Source organism: Clytia hemisphaerica, unplaced genomic scaffold (assembly GCF_902728285.1).
Source record: "Clytia hemisphaerica strain Z4C2 unplaced genomic scaffold, Clytia hemisphaerica genome assembly, whole genome shotgun sequence".
Lineage (NCBI taxonomy): Eukaryota > Metazoa > Cnidaria > Hydrozoa > Leptothecata > Clytiidae > Clytia > Clytia hemisphaerica.
In genome coordinates, this window is record NW_027104114.1 from 671,014 (window position 1) to 692,352 (window position 21,339).

The following is a 21,339-nucleotide window of genomic DNA, read 5'->3' on the forward strand; positions in this document are numbered from 1 at the left end:
AATCCAAAGAATAATATTTCAATACAACGATGCAAGATACCACTTATCTACCACTCGTCTCTTTTTTGAAGAAATTTTGAATTGATTACCTTATATCTGAGTGAACTAATTCCGATTTTTCGAAACGAACCAAACCCAAATTAAGCTCCCGCCTTGAGCTCCCCCTTAAAATCTCAAGATTGACAGGTGCTATGACCTTTAAATTTTGACCAGTGGAAAATGTGGGTAATTGGATCAGATCCCCCGTCTGATTAGTATTTTATCTTGGTTAAAACTCATGTGTTGACCGATTGGCTCGTTCGTCGTAACTGAAATTTGTTTCTGGAGGCTGGTTCGTCAAAAAAAGGGGACTATTAACGGGAAAAAAATTATCAGTATTTGGTACTTTGCAGATCGGTCTGTAAAATACACATTAACCGGAACTCCAGCGGAAAATACTGGCCACCTAAGACAATGTGCAAATTTTCCGATCACGTGGGTGATTGATATTTTACTGATCGGTCCGTTTTTTCGCCTAAATTTCTCATTTTCAGCATAACTGCTGGTCTAATTTTGCTGAAATTCCATTTTTAAGTCAAAAGCGCTTAAATATATCATGAACATATAAACGACTGGACATCTATCTTTTATTGTCTCTTTGAAGCGAGCTTCGTTGCCGCCTGTTTTTCAAAATTGTTATGAAAAATCCGGCAATATTCCGTCATAATTTTATTTCTTTGAATTATTTAGGTAAAAAGATTGATATTAGGGACGGTAGCCTGACAAGGCCCCCTGCTCTCTTGAATATTACTCCTAATGCATAAACAAATTATTTTCAAATTTTTTTACAAGTTTGTAATTTATTTTATCAACTTTTTCAACTCTGAAATGCAGAATTTCAACTGCGTGTATACTTTTGAATCCCTTTTGTCACTGCAATGATTTTTTTATGACCTGCCAAAGTTGAGAGCCTGTGTAATAAGAATATCGAAATTAGAATGTGACACTCTCTAAAATTAGACACTTTTAAGTCAAAATTTAGAAATATTAGTCGGAGTTTTGACAAGCTGACGATGATTTTGCCTCTGTTATCGTTGTTATGATATAGACTTGAGAGGAGTAGAACAACAGAGACTTTTGTCGAAAATTGGCCTTGCTTTTAAGCAAGACCGTGCCAATTTTCGACAACATTGAGTTGGCTTTCGGACCGTCGAGGGGGTTTTATAAGACAAAATTTCAAAAGCGATGCCATTTTTGTTATCCACTTTTCACGTGGATATATTTATCTTTTATATAAAAAAAGTCAAAATCTATTTTAAAATTTTTTGAAAAACTTGTTTGTTAGGGTTCATTATTCAAATGAAGTTGAGTTTCTTCTTTTTCCCTTTTTTTTATTTTTTATTTTTTTTGATAATATTCCACTCCGGATTATCTTTTTAATGAGCCTAAAGCCGCTATCTTATTCGATTTCTATCAAAAGTTCTCGTCTTCTTTGTCACCACTTCAGATTATATTGACACAAAATTTCGCCTACCCTGATAAAGTTACTCGAATAATGTTTTATGATACAGTGGTATCATAAAACAACAATATCATTAGGGCCGTCCACTTACAGACATACAGATTAAGGATGGGGAAGTGTCTTATCAAAAGCGTATGCTTGTGTACAGGGGGGGGTATACACATAGGAAATTATTTCCACCCCCATTTTTTGCATGGCAAATTAGGTTCCGAAATGTGTATTTGTCGAAATGAGTAAAATTATAGTAAACTTGAAATGTTATGAAATATTGTTTGTTAGGCTGCTGGCATCCACTAACGGATTCGTGCTCCTTATAGATATACTACCAGGGGTTTTGTAGAGGTCTGCGATTCAGACTACGTCTATGTAAGGTCTAACTTAAGCGCCTAAAGACCGTGAGGATGACGGCCTGTCCATGGAGTTATAAAGAAACATGAAAAGTATGCACGGCCTGTCCATGGAGTTATAAAGAAACATGAAAAGTATGCTATTGTAACCAAGCTCGCCCTACGATTAAAAAAGTTACGATACATGTATGCTCATAATCTCATACATCGTGCATTTTTAATGAGCTTATTATCTATTGGTGAAATCTTATTGGCTCATTGAAGCTTTAAAAATCAGAGACGAGATTCATTGTTTCTGACATCAGTGTAAGAAAATATTTGGACTAAAAAAAGGCCTGCAAACTTGGCAATCCCTCATCAAATAATAAAATTTTTCGATCAATGTTTTCTTTAAGGTGAACTCTGCTTGATACTTTCCTCCAAAATTCTCCAGCGACTTTATGTCTACAAATTGAGTCTGAAATTGTGCGTGCTTATAAAGAATTTTTCATTTTCTGGCTTGAGAAAATATTTTTTCAAAACAAAATTAAACGGATATAACGAAATGGAACATCAACTTGTGTCGTGGACGAAGTTTTATTTAATTTTCGTATATTAAAAGGCTAGAATCCTCAATACTGATAGTTAGAATGTTCAGAGCAAAATTGAGTTCTACTAAAAAGTCTTATTTCATCGGGTGAGCTTAGAATTTTTTTTGATACATTTTATAAAAGAAATCAAAAGACTTTAACGACCAATTACCGACACATTCAACTCCTTTTTTTCTATTTTTTTTCTATTATTTCTATTTTTCTATTCCTCCATGGCCTGTCCAAGGACTGTGATCACAGTCATATCAGCGTGGACTGTGATGGACAGCCTCTAATTCTAACCTTATACCGCCCGGGACGGTAGCCTGACCTTATCCCTGTCCTCGGAGAACAGGGGTTCGCATATTGTAAGGAGTGTTGTATGTGCATGTAGATACTATATAAGCTAGCCACTGGTGTATGGGTTCCGAAGGGACCCACTCACTGTGCACTAAGATCTAACTTAAGCGCCTAAGACCGTGAGGATGACGGCCTGTCGAAGGACTGTGAGGATGGCAGTCATGTGAGCGTGGACTGTAAGGAGGACAGTCTCTACTCCTAACCTTATAATATCAGGGACGGTAGCCTGACAAGGCCCCTGACCCTGTCCTCGGAGAACAGGCGTTCGCACTGTAAGAAGTGCTGTATGTACATGTAGATACCATAAAAGCTGGCCACTACTTAAGTGGGTGTATGGGGTTCCGAAGGAACCCACAACCAGTGCAATATAAGATCAAATTTAAAAGCCCACGACTGTAAGGATGACAGTCTCTAATCCTTAATTTCATTTTTTCTTTTTATGTCCGATTTTTCACCATTTACCCCCGATATCAATGTTTTAACTCTTAATTTCGACGAAAAAACTTTCTCAGCCATCCGCCAAATTAAATTCCTGCCAAAATTTCTTCCCTTAAGGTAGGCTCCTGCTCATCCTCTAGCAAAAGAAGTTTCTTATAGAGGCTGCTTAATACTCGATAAATCTTCGATCTTCTTTCCCACAATATGCCGCTTCTCGCCAAAATTCTTGAAATTCGGCGAGAGGGGCTATTTTGGCTGGCGAGTGCTTATGATGATTAATTTGCCAAGGTACTCTACCTGTTACGAAGTAGCATAGCTTTCGCTGTTCAAATTCAAGATGGCCGTCGAAGCCCAAGTGGTTTTCGTCAAGCTCGAGTACTTGTTTTTGATTTGGGGTAGTTTGTTTAAGGCGAATAAAGTTTTGTTAATACAATTACAAGTTTTATCTTATAATTTGGAATTTTGATTTGTTTTGGTGGAGATTTTGTTCGTTTTGAACGAATGTAGAAAAGATACAGTAACAGGTCTTGACAGGTATGTGGCTATTTTAGAAGCTTATGATAGGGAAAGATCGCTGTTCAAGAGCAGCCAACGGCTAGAAAACACAAAATAACTGTTCAGAAGCGTTCCCAGGGCTGGAAATAACCATCTGTTATTTTTACTTTTGGTTCCTGGAAAAGTAAATCTGTTATATGAGAAAATTTTAGCTCCTGGAAAAAATATCTGTTCGATGAGGAAATTCGGGCTCCTGGTGATAAATGCATGTGTTTTATTGATCCTGGAAAAAAGTAATTTTGTTCTGTTTTTGTTTCCCAAAATGTTCTTACTGGAAAAATATATGTGTTCTTTTTCATGATTACTCCTGGATTTTGCTAACACAACAGAGTTCTGCTGGATGGAAAATTTGATGTGTTCTTTTTTCAAACGCTCCTGGATTTTCCGAACAGATATTTTAATGAAATTGGTGCCTGTCCTTTTGATAAAATTCACATCCTCCTAGATTTTCATGTCTGTTCGCTAAGCAAATTGTTCCTGGATTTTCTCCCTAAAGTTCTCTCTCCTGGAAAAATAGTACAGATATTTGAGAAATATCCGTCGTTGGCTGCTCTTGGCTGTTCTAAGTATCCAATAGTAATCATTTTGTGGCTTTATCTCTTTCCAGAGAGCCTTCTAGTCTTCTAGTACTTAAAGTTGTTTGAAAAAGTCCAGCAGCAGATTCTGTTATTCTTTGTTTTGTTAAACTTTGACAGGGACGGGAAGAATGTTGGAATCAGTTTTATTGATGAAACCCAATATGTCTCATTTAACTAACCTGAAGAGGGTTCTTTAGAAACAAATAGTTATAGTGAAATTTTCTTTCAAAGTTTTTGAGAAATTCCAATTCGTTGACTCAAAGCTCTAATATCAAAACGTTCGAAAATAAAAAAACATTCGAAAAGGCGTGCCTGTGGCAAAATGGAATCCGTCTCTGACACTGGAATGTCTTCACTTTGATTTCTTTTGTTTATCTTTTAACTCGCATTCGAGTTCCCATAAAACTTAGCAACTCGCCAAATAGCACGAATCGGCCACCATAAGAGCCACTGTAACGGGAAACCAATCCATACACTATTAAGCAGACCTATAGGAAGTATAGGTCTGCGAATCAGACTACCCTTAAGGTAGATGTTTTTTGTTCACGAAGTCTTGAATATGAAAGAATATTTGTGTTGAGCATCATATTTGGTTTCTAAACGTGTTTTTATAAAAAACGACGAATTTTAATATATCGTCACTCGCGCTCACGTGGATATCAATTATATATGTGCTAAATGCATAACTAGGTAGGCCCCTAAAAGTAATGCTTGTTAAACTCAATTTGAAAACACTTTTCTTTTTCTAGTAGATTTTTAACTATAAAAACGGTAACTTTATTTACAGAATATTATTGGTTCATATGTACACATCAACTTAAAAACTAAAAAAAGTGTTTCAGCAATTATCAAATTTTTGATTCTTTTCGGTTGGCGGAATATCAAGGCTCGTTTGCTGCATTCCCAAGGATACATTCTTTACGGTTTCGTCGAAATGATTATTGATGCGATCTTCTGTTTCTGTTGAATAGTAAATGTCCATGTCAGACGGGTTCTTTGTCTGATATTCTTGTGATTGCTTTTCGTATTCGTTTGATGGATTGGATATGATGTTTGAGCGACTGACGGATGGTTTCAAATCATTCGATACTGAAAGGATAGAGAAGTAAATTTGAATATAATTTATTGTCTGTTTTGCTTTGTTTTAGCAGGAAGATTTAATAGGTGTGTCATTCGACATGTTTGTACTTGCGGTAGCTTTGTTAATTTTGCGTGAAGTCAGATCTCGTTACCATTTCTGACAATATATCGGATGACGGTCTAATAAGGACATATTTTTGTAAGGAAGTTACCAAAGTGACGCGATCTTTTCCTCGTTTAAAGCTTCCAACCAGAAACTAAAACGATTTCTCTTTTTGAAAAGAATGAAATTGATTCAGGAAAATGAATATCCTCGAACTGAAAATAACTTACTTTTCCTCAAACAAGTGTACTCCGAAGGGAAAAGAAGAACCATTGCTAAGAAACCAATCATGGCGAATCCACCAGGAACCACTGATTGAGTGATTTTTGAAAACCATTCACAATCGCTACATTGGTATCTTTAAAATCAAAAATTGAGTTTGTATAAATAAGAGAGCTGAAAATGCAAACAGAAACTAATGATTGTCATCTCCTCGTTAGATAAATTAGTCCGCAGTACATTTTTATAAGAGCTAAAGTCTATTCACGATAAGTGTGCACTCTTTTTTCATTTACCAATAACTTTTGAAGGAATTCTTCAATCTTTATAAATTTGGTATCATTGGAAAGATATTAGTGAGTGGAACAATTTGAAATAAAAAAAACTCTAAAAATATCATAAAAATGAAGATGAAAATGAAGAAGAAAAAAATGAAGATCTTGTAGAAAAGTGCTATAACTTTCATTTTCACTAGAGAGATTCTTTGATCTTAGGAGATAATCACTGTGAAGAAATTTTATTAGAATATTTATTCAATATAAAGTTATGATACAAAGTTCATAAGTGATTGACCCCCAAAAACAGCAAAAAACTGCAGAAAACAGGGTTTTTAGACTTCAATCAGCTTCTAACTTTGTTTGATATCTTTTGACTGAATGATTATTTTAGAGAATTTTTTTCACAGTGATGACGTTCGATGATTAAGGATTCACTTCAGTGAAAATGAAAGTTATAGCACTTTTCTACAAGATCTTCATTTTTTTCTTCTTCATTTTCATCTTCATTTTTATGATATTTTTAGAGTTTTTTTTATTTCAAATTGTTCCACTCACTAATATCTTTCCAATGATACCAAATTTATAAAGATTGAAGAATTCCTTCAAAAGTTATTGGTAAATGAAAAAAGAGTGCACACTTATCGTGAATAGACTTTAGTAAATGTTCTTTGAGGCTGTGAAGTTCTAGTTTTACGGCACTTTGAGCCTTAAATTGAGTAAATTCAAGGTTGAAAAAATTTCTGATTTTTTTACAATAGACCTTATCGGAGTTTTTGATTTTTCTAAAAAAACGATGTATTGTGGGATTGTTTCGAGTGTATTACAATAGAAATCTCTTAGGAATTCCTCGAGGGAATTCTATTGTAATACACTCGAAACAATCCCACAATGCATTGCTTTTTTAGAAAAATAAAAAACTCCGATAAGGTCTATTTTTAGCCTCGTTTTATTTTTTAAGTTAAAAAAGTAAGATAAAAAACTGACCTGTTTTCAGCGGTTGGTTTCAAAACTTGTATGGCAAAAATCACTAAACCAGTGGAAAGTTTGTCCAAGAAACTCATACACGAGTATACAAACGCTCCGGATTCTTTGTTTTTACCAATAAGCTCAGCGGTCTTTGCAAGCGCTGTCACTAACATAATAGAGATACTTATGCCCACCACACTGACCGCCCCATAAACTGATTGACGCGCTTCCTTTGTAACCACGAACAACCAGACACTTCCAGCAACCATTAGCGAAGCTCCAATCACATACGTTAACTAGTGAAGGGAATAAGGAAGCTGCTCATTCGACATGATCAATTATCAAAAGGAAGTCATTAAGGCAGGTAGGCTTCTTGTGATTTAATGAGTAATCAGGAATCGCTTGATTGCACCGGATGATTTTTGCAAGGTTACGTCAAACACGAGGTATAATTTATCAAAGTTATGCAAAAAATATGTAATATATGATAAGGGTATACCTGGTAGCCGATCTGCTTTGTGATCTTCTGCATAAAAGAACTAGTGACAACGCCACAGATTAGAACGATCAATGGGAAGTATGCTATTGCTTCCTGAGAAGATAGAAAAAAGTTTTCGTTTATTTTACATTAACCTTGTGTTTGTTCTTGACAAGCTAAAAAATATATCGGTCAAGATTTGGATGTTTACCTTTTGAAAATGTAAGGCATCTGTCAAATATAGGACGAGGAATGATTGGAAGATGTTTATAGACAATCGAGTACACATGTACAAAAGTCCTGTCTTGTAGAAGCGAGAATCCCTCAACCAATCTTTCCATGTTTTGATCTTATCCTTATTCGTTGTTGTTGATCCCTCAGAATTGGTGTCAGCGGATTCCAAGTCATGGGAGGAGGGCGGGCAGTATTTTTCTTCTTTTGTTCCGAAGTGGAAAATGGTGACAAAAAAGAAACCCACTGCCACCACCACGAGTGAAAGGTACTGGAAAGAAAAGCAACAGGTTTGTCAGATCTGTTCTTTGTGCAAGATGTAGTAAGTGAAGGAGCTTGGGCTCTTCGTAAAGCATGGAAATAGTTTTTTGTTTTACATAACAAAAAAGCGCTATTTCTTATTTGAAAAGTAAGCCGAGTATGTGGTCATCTTTATTTAGATTTTTTTGTTCATGATCTCTTCGAGGTTTTTGAAGCTCATATCACTGTCATGAATTAATTGTTTCGAGAAATTCAATGTATGTGACGTAACCATTAAAAATGAGTTTTCTTACTTTGAATTGAGGGGCGAGTGATGGGTCGACTTCAACGCCTTCGGCACCACCCAATAAAATCCACGTCAAGCCATAAACGAATATTCCACAAATGAAAAAGAATCCAGACCTTGAAGATGACAAAGAATGACGTGTAAATGGAAAACATGCGGAAAGGACTGTCCTTACAGTTTAAAAGATCATTAATAACAGGTATTCTTACTTTTCATAAAAATGAAGCTTACCTGATAGCATTCAATTGAACGATATCGGAGGTTCGTTTGGCGATCTCTGGAATCAACGCTAAATGGGAGTTTTCAGTGGACGCCCATCCAAATTGAAAGAGAATTACGAAAGCCGCATAATAAAACATTTTGCTTGTTTCCGATGCATCTTCACAGCTGAGACAAACATTGAAGATGAAAGGAAAACTGACCAGAACACACGCACAGCCAATCAGATGCCACAATTTACGTTTTCCATACCAACGAAACTTTGTTCGATCGCATGCGTAGCCGATAAAAATGGTGCTGACGGCATCCGCTACTTGTCCGATCAGTAACAACAACCCAGCGTCAGTTTCGGAAAGACCGACGATTTTAGTCCAATACAAAAGTACGTAGCTGAACCAGCAGTTGGCGCAGAGATCGTTCAAAATGTGACCTACTCCATAGAAGACTTTTTGTGATTTGGGCGTGGAGGCAGGGCGAATATCCATCTTTTCCATGATTGGTTGAAACTATTAAGAAAAATGAGCAGGTTTAACGCAATGCAAATGTCAACGTGTCAAAAGTCAAGTTTGTTGAGAAAGAAAGAATACTTACATTTGGAGGAAAAAACACAATCCAACAAAAGCGCGCTCTTCGTCTTTAAGTTGCTTTTCATGAAACAAGAAAGTTTCTTACTTTATGAGCTGCACTCACTGTTTAGAGATTGTCCATATTTCCATCCATTTATACACATCTGAAGTGATATTGTCACGTGGTCTGATATGAAAAGAGGTGATTGGTTCTCCTCCTCACTTGTGTAGGAACACATTTTGTGGAAGGTTTGTTGACGTTGTGTTGAGTCATCACAATTCATTGTGTAAATCTAAGGAATAACAATCAATCCACTAATTAATGACATCCACACAAAGTATACAATTTCTTGATAGTGGGTTATTATCAAATGACGCAACCTTCTGAGCTTGTGAATAAATAAATTGCATAATCAAACAGACTTTAAACTGTTTAAAGATATCATCGTCGACTTATCCCTCTACTCAAATTTCATTACCATAAAAGCATATCATATTATTTTCTGTAATCTTTTTACTTTGTCACTTTTCAGGCCAATCTCGCACTTATTTCTACCATATGTGTAGATATGTAAACATCCGTAAATCTACCATATGTGTAGATATTAGCATCCGTAAATCTACTATATGTGCAGATATTGTAAATCTACCATATGTGTAGATATGTAAAAATCCATAGATCTACCATATTAGTAGTTACGGTATAAATACTATCCAGACAATCTAAAAAGAATGAGCACGTTGTTTCAATAACATAAGTTTGATATTCTAGGGCCTTCATTTTTACCCAGTCTTTGACCCTAAACTTTCTGATTTTCCGATTTACAAAAGTTGCGACCGTAGCAACTATTTCGCACGCAAGGGTTTTTAATATTTTTTATGTGATAGCTCCCTCACTTTTTTCATATAAAGACTTTACTCTACCGGGTCGAGCGAGCTCGGCATCTGATGACTTGATCTTTCCACTGTGTTCGATTTCTCATGAGCACCAGGAGCAGTGGCGTGGTGGGAAAATTTCTCTGGGGTGGCCAAGGCAAGTATGACGCCCTTTTTAAAGATTTTTTGTTTTTGGCGCCCCTCTCTTTACGCTCATTATGAACACAAAAAAGGGAGTGTGCGAGCGAAGCGAGGCAGAAAATTTTGAGGTGATGAGGGGCGCCATTTTTGTTTTTTCATTTGTCAATCTTTCGATATGGGCGCCTGAAAAATCCTTCTTGGTGTCCCTTATTTTTGGGCGCCCCTTCTCAAAAGGGCTCCGCTGGGGGGCCTGGCCCCCTGCCCCCTGCCACCACGCCACTGACCGGGAGGTCTTCTTTCGAGCAGCCAAGATCTTCACAGAGTTGGTCAAGATATGTCTTTGATGGTCTACCACGTGTTTTGAAACCGTGATTTGGTTGCCAAAGGACAAGATCGCTAGCCAGCTCATCTTTGCTCCTAAAACAATGTCCAGCGAACCTGAGACGTCTGTCCTTCAATGTTTGGCTTATTGGTGGAAGATCTCCGTAGAGTAATTTTTTTGTTGGATGTTCTCTCCACGAAATATTCAGAGCTTCCCGAAGCATTCTTGTGTAAGCGCCATCCAGCATTTTCTCGAGGGTTTTAGTTAGGGTCCACGAGGTAGCTCCATATAGAAGAACTGACTCGACTGTAGCTCTGAAGAAATTCCTTTTTAATTTTGCTGATAGGTTAGATTTCCATATTTTGTCCAGTTTGTTGAGGGCTGACCAGCCTTTTGCTAGTCTGATTTCCAAATCTCGTTTCGTAGAGGAAATGTTACTGCCAAGGTAGGTAAATTTTTGAACAGCTTTGATGTTTTGGTTTGTTCGGGATTTTATTGAACCTGGATGTGCTTGGTTGAAAACCATGAACTCTGTCTTTTTTGCATTGACACAAAGACCTATTTTGACGGACGCTTCTTTAATACGATGTAGGAGGATAGTTGCATCATTGAGAAGGTCAGAGGTGATGCATAGATCATCGGCATAATCAGCATCATATCGGGGGGATGTCTACGGCTTGTCTGTTGTTTTAGAGTAAAGCCAAGATTCGTATTTTCTTCGGTTGCTTTCCTCATTATGTAATCAAGGTAAATTACAAAGAGAGGTATGGTTCGAGCGTGTCACCTTGCAATACTCCTTTGGTTATATTAAAGAAATTAGTGTCACCGTCTGGAGATCTGACCATGGATTTTGTATTCTCATAGAGCATCAATATCGCTGAAACTTCAGGTGTGCCATATGAGAGTAAGATCTGTTTCATTTTGGTTCTATTTATAGAACCGAATGCTTTAGAAAATCGATAATCAGAAGGACAAGTGGGAGATTTTTTCTTTTGCTCCTTCGATTAATCTACGAATGGTCAGGATCTGGCCGTTAGTTGATCTGTTTTGTCGGAAGCCATTTTAGTTTTTTCGCAATAATGGATCAATGTGTGGTCGAAGTCTATTCATCGTTAGCATGGTATGTAAATTTTAGCTGCTATGTATGTGAGAGTTATTCCTCGATGATTGGGCGCAACACCAAGATCTCCTTTTTTGGGAAAAGGAAGAATACATCCTTCTTTCCATTTGTCAATTGGCTGGCCTTGATAGACAAAGTTACAAAGTGATAAGAGGATATCATTGAAGTTTCTTAGCTTCCAGATTTCAGCGGGTATGTTGTATAAGCCACATGCTTTCTTGACTTTTATACTTTTTAACTTTTTAAAACAATGTTCAATTCTTCAATGGTGAAATCACCTTTAATTATTGGTAATTCGTGTGATATAATGTTTATGGTAGATTCGTCAGTGTCTGTTGTCCCGCCTAGAAGTGTCTCAAAATGAGTTTTCCATAATTTTAGTCTTTCTTCATCATTTAGGGCTCATTGATTATTATCCAGGATTCAGAAGATTGTTGGTTAATGGATTTTGATGCAATGTCATCAATTTTCTGGTTTAGATAATTTGCTTGTTCCGTATAAAGAATATAAATAATTGCTTTCAAAATATCATATACACTTTCAATAACTTTATTTCTGGTCAAAAAAAGTCTGAAAGAGGGCCATTTTAAGGCATATTAAAGGGTCAAAACCGATAGATTTTTTCCTTTCGGCACTTTCCTTTCCCTTATTCACTATACAAGACTATATTTTTTGCCTTTCCATTTCCAGATCATGTTGTGGGCCCTGTCAAGACATATTCTTAGGATTAACCAAAAAAAGCAAACCTATATCACTAGGCCTAGCTAGGCCTTTTTTTTGGAAAGTAAAAGGGTAAAATAGCTTTAACAACCTTTAACGTATATCCTGGTGCTTCTTTGAGGATTCTGACGTCAAATAAAAACTGAACGGATGTGTTGTTAAAAGAGACCTAGCCCATCTGAATGTGTTACAGTTGAAGAACGAAGATCCAAAGACACACTTGAATGTAAGAAGTGCAGTCGAATCGTACACTACATTTGTTCAAAGCTCCCCGTCTATCAAATCCAGTTATGTCTAACATACAAATTGAGAGCCTTTATTTGTCAAAATTGTGTCGTGATCACTCCTGATCTATTGGAACGGGTCAATTCATGTGAAACATCGACAGTTTCAGGATTCCGAAAGGAGATAACATAATGAAAGCCCAGGACGTATGAATCACTCAATTAAAGTCCAAAGACGTTAATAATATTGATCAGCGAAATAAAGGATACCCTGGTAAAAATTCTTGAAAAGTTCTTGAAAAGATCTTATCAAGAAACTTTGCTTATTCTTTTTCAGTTTCTTACTACGAACGTGCCAAGATCTTTCAAGATCTTTAACGATCTGATAAAACTCTTTTATAAGTTTTGAATAGGATTCTTGTCCCTTACAGTGATTCAAGATCTTGACGGAATCTTAAGTAAAAGTAAGTCGGAGGTTACCCGAAGGCTCCTTTTTCGATAGCTATCTACCTGAAGGTAGGGGAGGGATTGCTCCACTTACCCTTAATCCTTCTCTTAATTGCTGAGCATCAAGCAGAGAGGCATCAAGTACCATTTTGGAAATCCTTGGTATGACCCGGCTGGGGGTTGAACCCACAACCTTGTGCACCGTAGATGGATGCTCTACCACTGCACTACGGTCGCTAACGAAATCTTACTACTATCCCCGTTCAGTTATTGAATAAGGGCCGAAAGCTTCGCTCGAGTGACAGCATCCAACTGATGACCTCGTGAATACTTCCCATTAATCCGGATGAGCTGGAGTTTTTACAACGTCGGCCATGATTTTTGATGTGTATTTCACAGAACGCAAAAACAGAATAAGTTGAGATATATTCTATCTGAAAAGAAAATTCACCAACCGAATTGAAATATATCAAATTTCTATCAGAAAAAAAAATTTACACCCTCCTAAAGTCCCGAAGTCCCGAAGTCCCGAAATGTCAAACTTATGAAAAAAAAATTACACCAAACAAAAGTCCCGAATTGAACTATATCAAATTTCGAAGAAAAAAATTACACAAACCTAAAGTCTCTAGGTCCCGAAAGTCCCGAATTGAAATATATCCATATTCTACCAGAAAAAAATTTAACACCAACCTAAAGTCCCGAGGTCCCGAAGTCCCGAAATGTCAAACTTATGAAAAAAAAATTACACTAACCAAAAGTCCCGAGGTCCCGAAAGTCCCGAATTGAAATATATCAAATTTCGAAGAAAAAAATTACACAAACCTAAAGTCCCGAGGTCCCGAAAGTCCCGAATTATAATATATCAAAATCTACCAGAAAAAAAAAATTACACCAACCTAAAGCCTCGAAGTCCCGAATGGAAATTTACCAAAGTATAGTCTGAAAAAAAGTTACCCCAATAAAAAATCCCAAGGTCTCGAAGTCCCAATGAAAACTCAAGTAGAAAGAGGACCGGGGGAAATGACTGATTGATTAAATTTGATTGGGCAGGGGTGAGATTGATGAAATAGACAAGGGTGTAATTTCCACACAAAGTTGGGGGAAACTCGAGTGGAAAGAGGGGAGAGTTTAGTGAATTTCACATAAAGAAAGATTGGAAATCTATCAAAAGAGGTGGGGGTGAAAGAGGTGTGAGGAGACAATGAATGATAAATTGAATACAGTGAGACAGGGGTGAGATTAATGAAATGGACATGAATAAAATTTTCACATAAGGAAGGAAAACGGGTGGGGTGGAACTAAAGTTGAAAAAGGACCGGAGAAAAAGAATGATAGATTAGACATGGTGAGACGGGGGATCGGATTGTTGAATTAGGCAAGGGTAGGATGAAACTCAAGCAAAAAGAGGGGCTTGGATAAATGATTGATGAAACACGAGATAAGGGTGAGATGACGCGTAAAGAGAGGTCAGAGATATACATGAAGACAGGGGTGAGATAGATGCAAAAGGAGGGTGAGAAAGGGGTGAGATGGATGTAAAGGGAGGTGGTAGTAATTGCCACCGAGCGAGCACAGCGAGCATAGGTGGCTTCATAGCTTCACGAGGTTGTGCAGATGGTTTAAATTTTCGCCGTCTTTTTTTTTTTTTTTGTCGTACACAGCTAGCCCGTATTTATAGTATTCCGTACATTGGGGGATTATGGCGTGGGTGTTTGGCTGCGGGCGTACTACGGCCAATATTCTAAAGGTGGACTCACTCACAAAGATAAAAAACAGCGCTTTTCTTAATAATTAAAATACGCTAGTGTAAGAAGTGTAACCAAGCCTTTGTAAACATTCATCGTGAGCATTTTTAATGGCTGCTTGAAACTAGTTTTCACCGCCTTTTGAAACTTGCTGCTGTTTTTATAAATTTTTATCATGTTTTCTGGTCTTTTGTAGAGTATTTAAAGAGGTTTATTATTCGTTTACTACTAAGTATTTTATGTTTGTGTAGTTAGTGAATGCACCAATAAATTGATAATGCTCAGTAAATAGTACAAAAAGAGTTAATTTTCCACAACAACTCATAGCCCTCTTCTTCACCAAAACTACAAACAGCACAGCCACAGGTATGATCTTTTACTTTTATCTGATGAAGTTTGATTGGTTTTCAACCAATGTGTTTGGTTTAAGTGGTTTAAGAAAAAGTTCCAGCTTTTCCTCCCCGATGCCAGCCCAGGCGATGTCAACCGAACCCTATCAAACCGATTGTCGTATATCATATCGAACCATCAAATTTCATCGAACGAAATCAAACGGTTAGGTGTTTGATTACCGAACCTGATCGAAGAGAAATCGAACTTTACCAGAAAATCTTCAGTATTGATTAAAGTTATATCGCAGTTTGATCAAGTTCCATCAATGTTTTTGTAGCTCAAATGGTTCCAGTTATTGACCTTACCGCAATTTCTTGGTTCGATGACTGTTCGATTTGGTTCGGTAATCAAACAGTTCAATTGACATCGCCCGGCCGATGGGTTGATAGATATTTGCCTGCTCTATAAGCTTTTTAGTGTGGGCGTCTGCTAATAAGCCGTCGGAAATGGGCAACAAGGTAATAAATGAAGCTTCAATATAGAACTTCACCGATCTTGATACCTTTTGCTAATCAGGATTTTCATTTTTGAATCATTAAAAACTCCAGTGTACCGTTGTTTTGTATAAGATTCCCATTTCCGCACTAAGATTCTTGATACTTTTCTGGAATCTTTTCCCTATATATATTTTACGGGATAACTAGGAAGAAATTGGGTAGGGTTCGTTTAATGGGATGCAGTTTAAAGTAGTTATAAAGGAGTCATTGTTTGTGATTTGTACTTATGTAGATTTATTGCATATAGAAAAACCGCTTAGCCCATCATTTTTATTTGGATGGATTGTTTATATTGTCATTTTTAAAACCAACCCATCATTTTTATTTATTTAGATATATTCTTTACATTGTTAAAAAATAAAATCTTCATATTATTTCTTCATGTAACCAAACCTATGCTATGCTATATTTTATATATTATAATATATTTTATTTATTATTATTAGGTGGCACTTAGTGTAAGCTATATCTAGTAGTATAAAATGAGTAGGGGTAAAAATCAATTAAGACGAGACATGTGTGGAAACTTTCTCTCTCAGAAATTTGATATATTTCAATTCGGGACTTCGGGACCTCGGGACTTTTGGTTGGTGTAAATTTTTTTTTGATAGAATTTTGACATACTTCAATTCGGGACTTCGGGACTTTTGGTTGGTGTAATTTTTTTTTTCTTAGAAATTTGATTTATTGAAATTCGGGACTTCGGGACCTCGGGACTTTTGGTTGGTATAATTTTTTTTCTCAGAAATTTGATGTATTTCAATTCGGGACTTAGGTATGGTGTGATTTTTTTTAACAGATTTTCGATATTTTGCATTTTGGGACTTCGGGACTTTGGATGGTGTAATATTTTTTTTCAGAAAGTTGATGTATTTCAATTCGGGACTTCGGGACTTAGGGATGGTGTGATTTTTTTTAAATAGATTTTCGATATTTTGCATTTTGGGACTTTGGGACTTTGGGACTTTGGGTTGGTGTAATATTTTTTTCAGAAAGTTGATGTATTTCAATTCGGGACTTCGGGACTTCGAGACTCCAGGTATAGTGTGATTTTTTTAATAGATTTTCGATATATTGCGATTCGGGACTTCGGGACCTCGGGACTTTGGGTTGGTGTAATATTTTTTTTTCAGAAAGTTGATGTATTTCAATTCGGGACTTCGGGACTTTTGGTTGGTGTAATTCTTTTTCTCAGAAATTTGATTTATTGAAATTCGGGACTTCGGGACCTCGGGACTTTTGGTTGGTGTAATATTTTTTTCAGAAAGTTGATGTATTTAAATTCGGGACTTCGGGACTTAGGGATGGTGTGATTTTTTTGAATAGATTTTCGATATTTTGCAATTTGGGACTTCGGGACCTCGGGACTTTGGGTTGGTGTGATTTTTTTTAAATAGATTTTCGATATTTTGCATTTTGGGACTTTGGGACTTTGGGACTTTGGGTTGGTGTAATATTTTTTTCAGAAAGTTGATGTATTTCAATTCGGGACTTCGGGACTTCGAGACTCCAGGTATAGTGTGATTTTTTTAATAGATTTTCGATATATTGCAATTCGGGACTTCGGGACCTCGGGACTTTGGGTTGGTGTAATTTTTTTTTTTCAGAAAGTTGATGTATTTCAATTCGGGACTTCGGGACTTTTGGTTGGTGTAATTCTTTTTCTCAGAAATTTGATTTATTGAAATTCGGGACTTCGGGACCTCGGGACTTTTGGTTGGTGTAATATTTTTTTTCAGAAAGTTGATGTATTTAAATTCGGGACTTCGGGACTTAGGGATGGTGTGATTTTTTTGAATAGATTTTCGATATTTTGCAATTTGGGACTTCGGGACCTCGGGACTTTGGGTTGGTGTAATATATTTTTCAGAAAGTTGATGTATTTCAATTCGGGACTTCGGGACTTCGAGACTTAGATATAGTGTGATATTTTTAATAGATTTTCGATATATTGCAATTCGGGACTTCGGGACCTCGGGACTTTGGGTTGGTGTAATATTTTTTTCAGAAAGTTGATGCATTTCAATTCGGGACTTCGGGACTTCGGGACTTCGGGACTTGAGTATGGTGTAATTTTTTTTTTGATAGAATTTCGATATATTCAGTATTTCAATGACTGTAACTTTGTAATTTTAAATATTGTAGTAGGAAAGGATGAATTGATGCTGTTCTGCAAAATTCAGCATTTCTCTATCTTGTAAAAACTCCAGCTTGTCCCCATTAATCAACTATTTCATTAATACAGTCAAGGATAACAAACACACAAAAGAAAAACCACTTATCGTATTTCGAAGCTGACCAAAAACTGCTTCGTAAATACTATCCTTAGAGATTGCTCTCCTTGAGTCTAAAGACTCCTTCTTATGAAAAACAATCATAACCCGAAATTCACGTGTTTTTAAGATTTTTAACCCAAACTTGATAAGAACCACTAAGAATCCTGTTGTGCGCATATGTAATTTTTGCGCAGATATGTAATTTCTGCGCATATATGTAATTATTTTGCGCAGATATGTAATTTCTGCGCAAATATGTAATTATTTTGCGCAACTATGTAATTTCGAGCTGCGCAGATATGTAATTAAATTTCTGCGCAGATATGTAAAACACGATCTTTAAAATCAATGGTACCCCCTTGATAGATTTTACCATTACTTTTACCTTTTTAAGACTTAGGTATTTTATTTAATATCTATCAAATACAAGAAGTAATAATCTTCTAAGCATCAACTTTATAAGAAAAATATCCATAACTTTTGAATGGAATAGCATAGGGCCTTAAATGAAAATAATTATTTTTCTTTTAAGCATCATCTTTATAAGAAAATGATCTCTAACTTTTCAACCACTAAGTTTTAACTTTCGGTGATTGGTTCTTTCAAAGCAAACATGGAAAACATGTAGCGCCTAAAATGGATATGACTATTTTTCTTGTAAGCATCATCTTTATAAGAATCAAAACAATAACTCTTGATAGACGGCCATATACCTTTCGGTAATTAGTTTTTACAAAGTAAACAAGGAACGGCACATAATATAAGCATATTCATTTTTCTTATAAGCATGTACTTTATAAGAATCAAATCAATAACTCTTGATAGACTGTGATATACCCTTCGGTTGTTAGTTTTTACAAAGTAAATAAGGGATGGCGCATAATATGTGCATATTTATTTTTCTTATAAGCAACTACTTTATAAGAATCAAAGCAATAACTCTTGATAGACGGCCATATACCTTTCGGTAATTAGTTCTTACAAAGTAAACAAGGGACGGCACATAATATGACCATATTTATTTTCTTATAAGCATATACTTTATAAGAATCAAATCAATAACTCTTGATAGACTGTGATATACCCTTCGGTTGTTAGTTTTTACAAAGTAAATAAGGGATGGCGCATAATATGTGTATATTTATTTTTCTTATAAGCAACTACTTTATAAGAATCAAAGCAATAACTCTTGATAGACGGTCATTTACCCTTCGGTTATTAGGTTTTACAAAGCAAATAAGGGACGGCGCATAATATGTGCATATTTATTTTTCTAATAAGCAACTACTTTATAAAAATCAAAGCAATAACTCTTGATAGACGGTCATATACCTTTCGGTAATTAGTTCTTACAAAGTAAATAAGGGACGGCGCATAATATGAGCATTATCATTTTTCTTATAAGCAACTACTTTATAAGAATCAAAGCAATAACTCTTGATAGACGGTCATTTACCCTTCGGTTATTAGGTTTTACAAAGCAAATAAGGGACGGCGCATAATATGTGCATATTTATTTTTCTTATAAGCAACTACTTAATAAGAATCAAAGCAATAACTCTTGATAGACGGTCATTTACCCTTCGGTAATTAGTTCTTACAAAGTAAATAAGGAACGGCGCATAATATGAGCATTATCATTTTTCTTATAAGCAACTACTTTATAAGAATCAAAGCAATAACTCTTGATAGACGGTCATTTACCCTTCGGTTATTAGGTTTTACAAAGCAAATAAGGGACGGCGCATAATATGTGCATATTTATTTTTCTTATAAGCAACTACTTAATAAGAATCAAATCAAGAACTCTTGATAGACGGTGATATACCCTTCGGTAATTAGTTCTTACAAAGCAAACAAGGAACGGCGCATAGAATGAGCATATTTATTTTTCTTATAAGCACCTATTTTATAAGAATCAAGTCGATAGCTTTTCATAGATGGTCATATACCTTTCAGTATTTAGTTCTTACAAAGTAAACAAGGAAAGGCATATAATATTATGAGCATAGTAATTCTTCCTATAAGCAACTACTTTATGAGAATCAAATAACTCTTGGTAGAATGGTAACTATGGTATATACCCTCGAATAAACACCCCTCCTGAAAGTCTTAAAATTAAAAAGAGGCCCAGGGCGTTTACTTGAAAAAATACGGTAGTTATTACAAAGTTAACAAGGGAGAACATGTTAAGAATATCTTTAGGCTGAAACCTAAAAAAAAAAAAAAGAGTATCCAAATTCTTTTAAAAGATGCGAACCCATCTAGCAAGGTAAGCAAAAGATTCGGATTTTCTATTTATCTTATCGGTACAACCTAATAAAAAAGTACAACATAGTGAGATCTTCGATAAAAACTCGACTCGAGATCTCGCATCTATGTAAACTTTATTGATTTTGTAGATATGGATTGTATTTCTTTACATTACAATGAGATAAAGTAAAATTCTATTGGTTGTCTCTACCAAAACATGGACTAATTTATGATAAAAAAAACTACCTTCTCCTTTTCATGGCTCGATCTACGAGCAAAGTCATTATATTGGATTGAATTATCCAATGAAATAGAGTGGGATTATTGAAGGTGTGATTCTCGCTCGAACTTTAAATTCTGAAGAATGTTATATATTTCAGGAATATTTTGACACTGATTGTTAAAGATATTTAAAAAAATTACATGCTTTTTTATTTTCCCCCTATAAATTAAACCAAGGCAAAATATTCAACTTTAAGCCATCTAAAAGGAGAGAAATTATTTTTTGTTCTAAGTGGAATCAGCATTCTGCAACGGCTCTATCGAAAGAAATAGGGAATTTTCCTAAATCTAACATTAGTTTATAAGAAATTTATAAGAACAAGGATTTTTTTCTAAGTTTCAGAGATTTGATTTATCAAACAATAGCTAATAATCATTGGTTTGTTGTGAATTGTGTTTTTATCAAGTTGATGCTTATAAGAAAAATAAATGTTTCTTTTTTAGGCACAATCCTATGTCTGCTTTGAAAGACCGATCACCGAAAGCTAATAATCATTGGTTTGTTATGAATTGTGTTCTTATCAAGTTGATGCTTATAAGAAAAAAAGAATTTCTAGCTTAAGCACTATCCTATGTTTGTTTTGAAAGAACCAAACGCCAAAAGCTAATATCTATTGGTTTAAGAGTTATGAATTGTGTTCTTATAAAGTTAATGCTTATAAGAAAAAAAGAATTTCTAGCTTAAGCACTATCCTATGTTTGTTTTGAAAGAACCAAACGCCAAAAGCTAATATCTATTGGTTTAAAAGTTATGAATTGTGTTCTTATAAAGTTGATGCTTATAAGAAAAATAAATTTTTCTAGCTTAAACACGATCCTATATATGCTTTGAAAGAACCAAACGCCAAAAGCTAATAATCATTGGTTTAAGAGTTATGAATTGTGTTCTTATAAATTTGATGCTTATAAGAAAAATAAATTTTTCTAGCTTAAGCACAATCCTATATTTGCTTTGAAAGAACCAAACGCCAAAAGCTAATATCTATTGGTTTAAGAGTTATGAAT

At 35.5% G+C, this 21,339-nt stretch overlaps 2 protein-coding genes across 2 annotated transcripts in view; both read right to left on the reverse strand.

Moving 5' to 3' along the window:
* LOC136813397 (nuclear envelope integral membrane protein 1b-like) overlaps positions 1-21,339 on the reverse strand; it is a 351,044-nt gene that overhangs the window by 291,622 nt on the left and 38,083 nt on the right. The gene's annotated exons all lie outside the window — the stretch shown is intronic.
* Positions 5,069-9,164, reverse strand: LOC136813388 (major facilitator superfamily domain-containing protein 12-like). The gene is made up of 8 exons (XM_067069906.1): positions 9,061-9,164; positions 8,482-8,975; positions 8,258-8,366; positions 7,684-7,974; positions 7,494-7,586; positions 7,013-7,290; positions 5,762-5,889; positions 5,069-5,437 (listed from the first exon to the last, which is right to left on the reverse strand). Exons 2-8 carry the CDS (start codon positions 8,961-8,963, stop codon positions 5,187-5,189), a joined length of 1,632 nt encoding a protein of 543 aa, XP_066926007.1. The 5' UTR covers positions 8,964-8,975; positions 9,061-9,164; the 3' UTR covers positions 5,069-5,186.

Coding starts and splice junctions, on each gene's coding strand:
- LOC136813388 (XM_067069906.1), bottom strand. CDS start 8,963: ATGGAAAAGATGGATATTCGCCCTGCCTCCACGCCCAAATCACAAAAA. Junction 8,367..8,481: donor GTTCAATTGAATGCTATCAG/GTAAGCTTCATT, acceptor GTCATCTTCAAG/GTCTGGATTCTTTTTCATTT. Junction 7,587..7,683: donor ATGCCTTACATTTTCAAAAG/GTAAACATCCAA, acceptor CTATCTTCTCAG/GAAGCAATAGCATACTTCCC.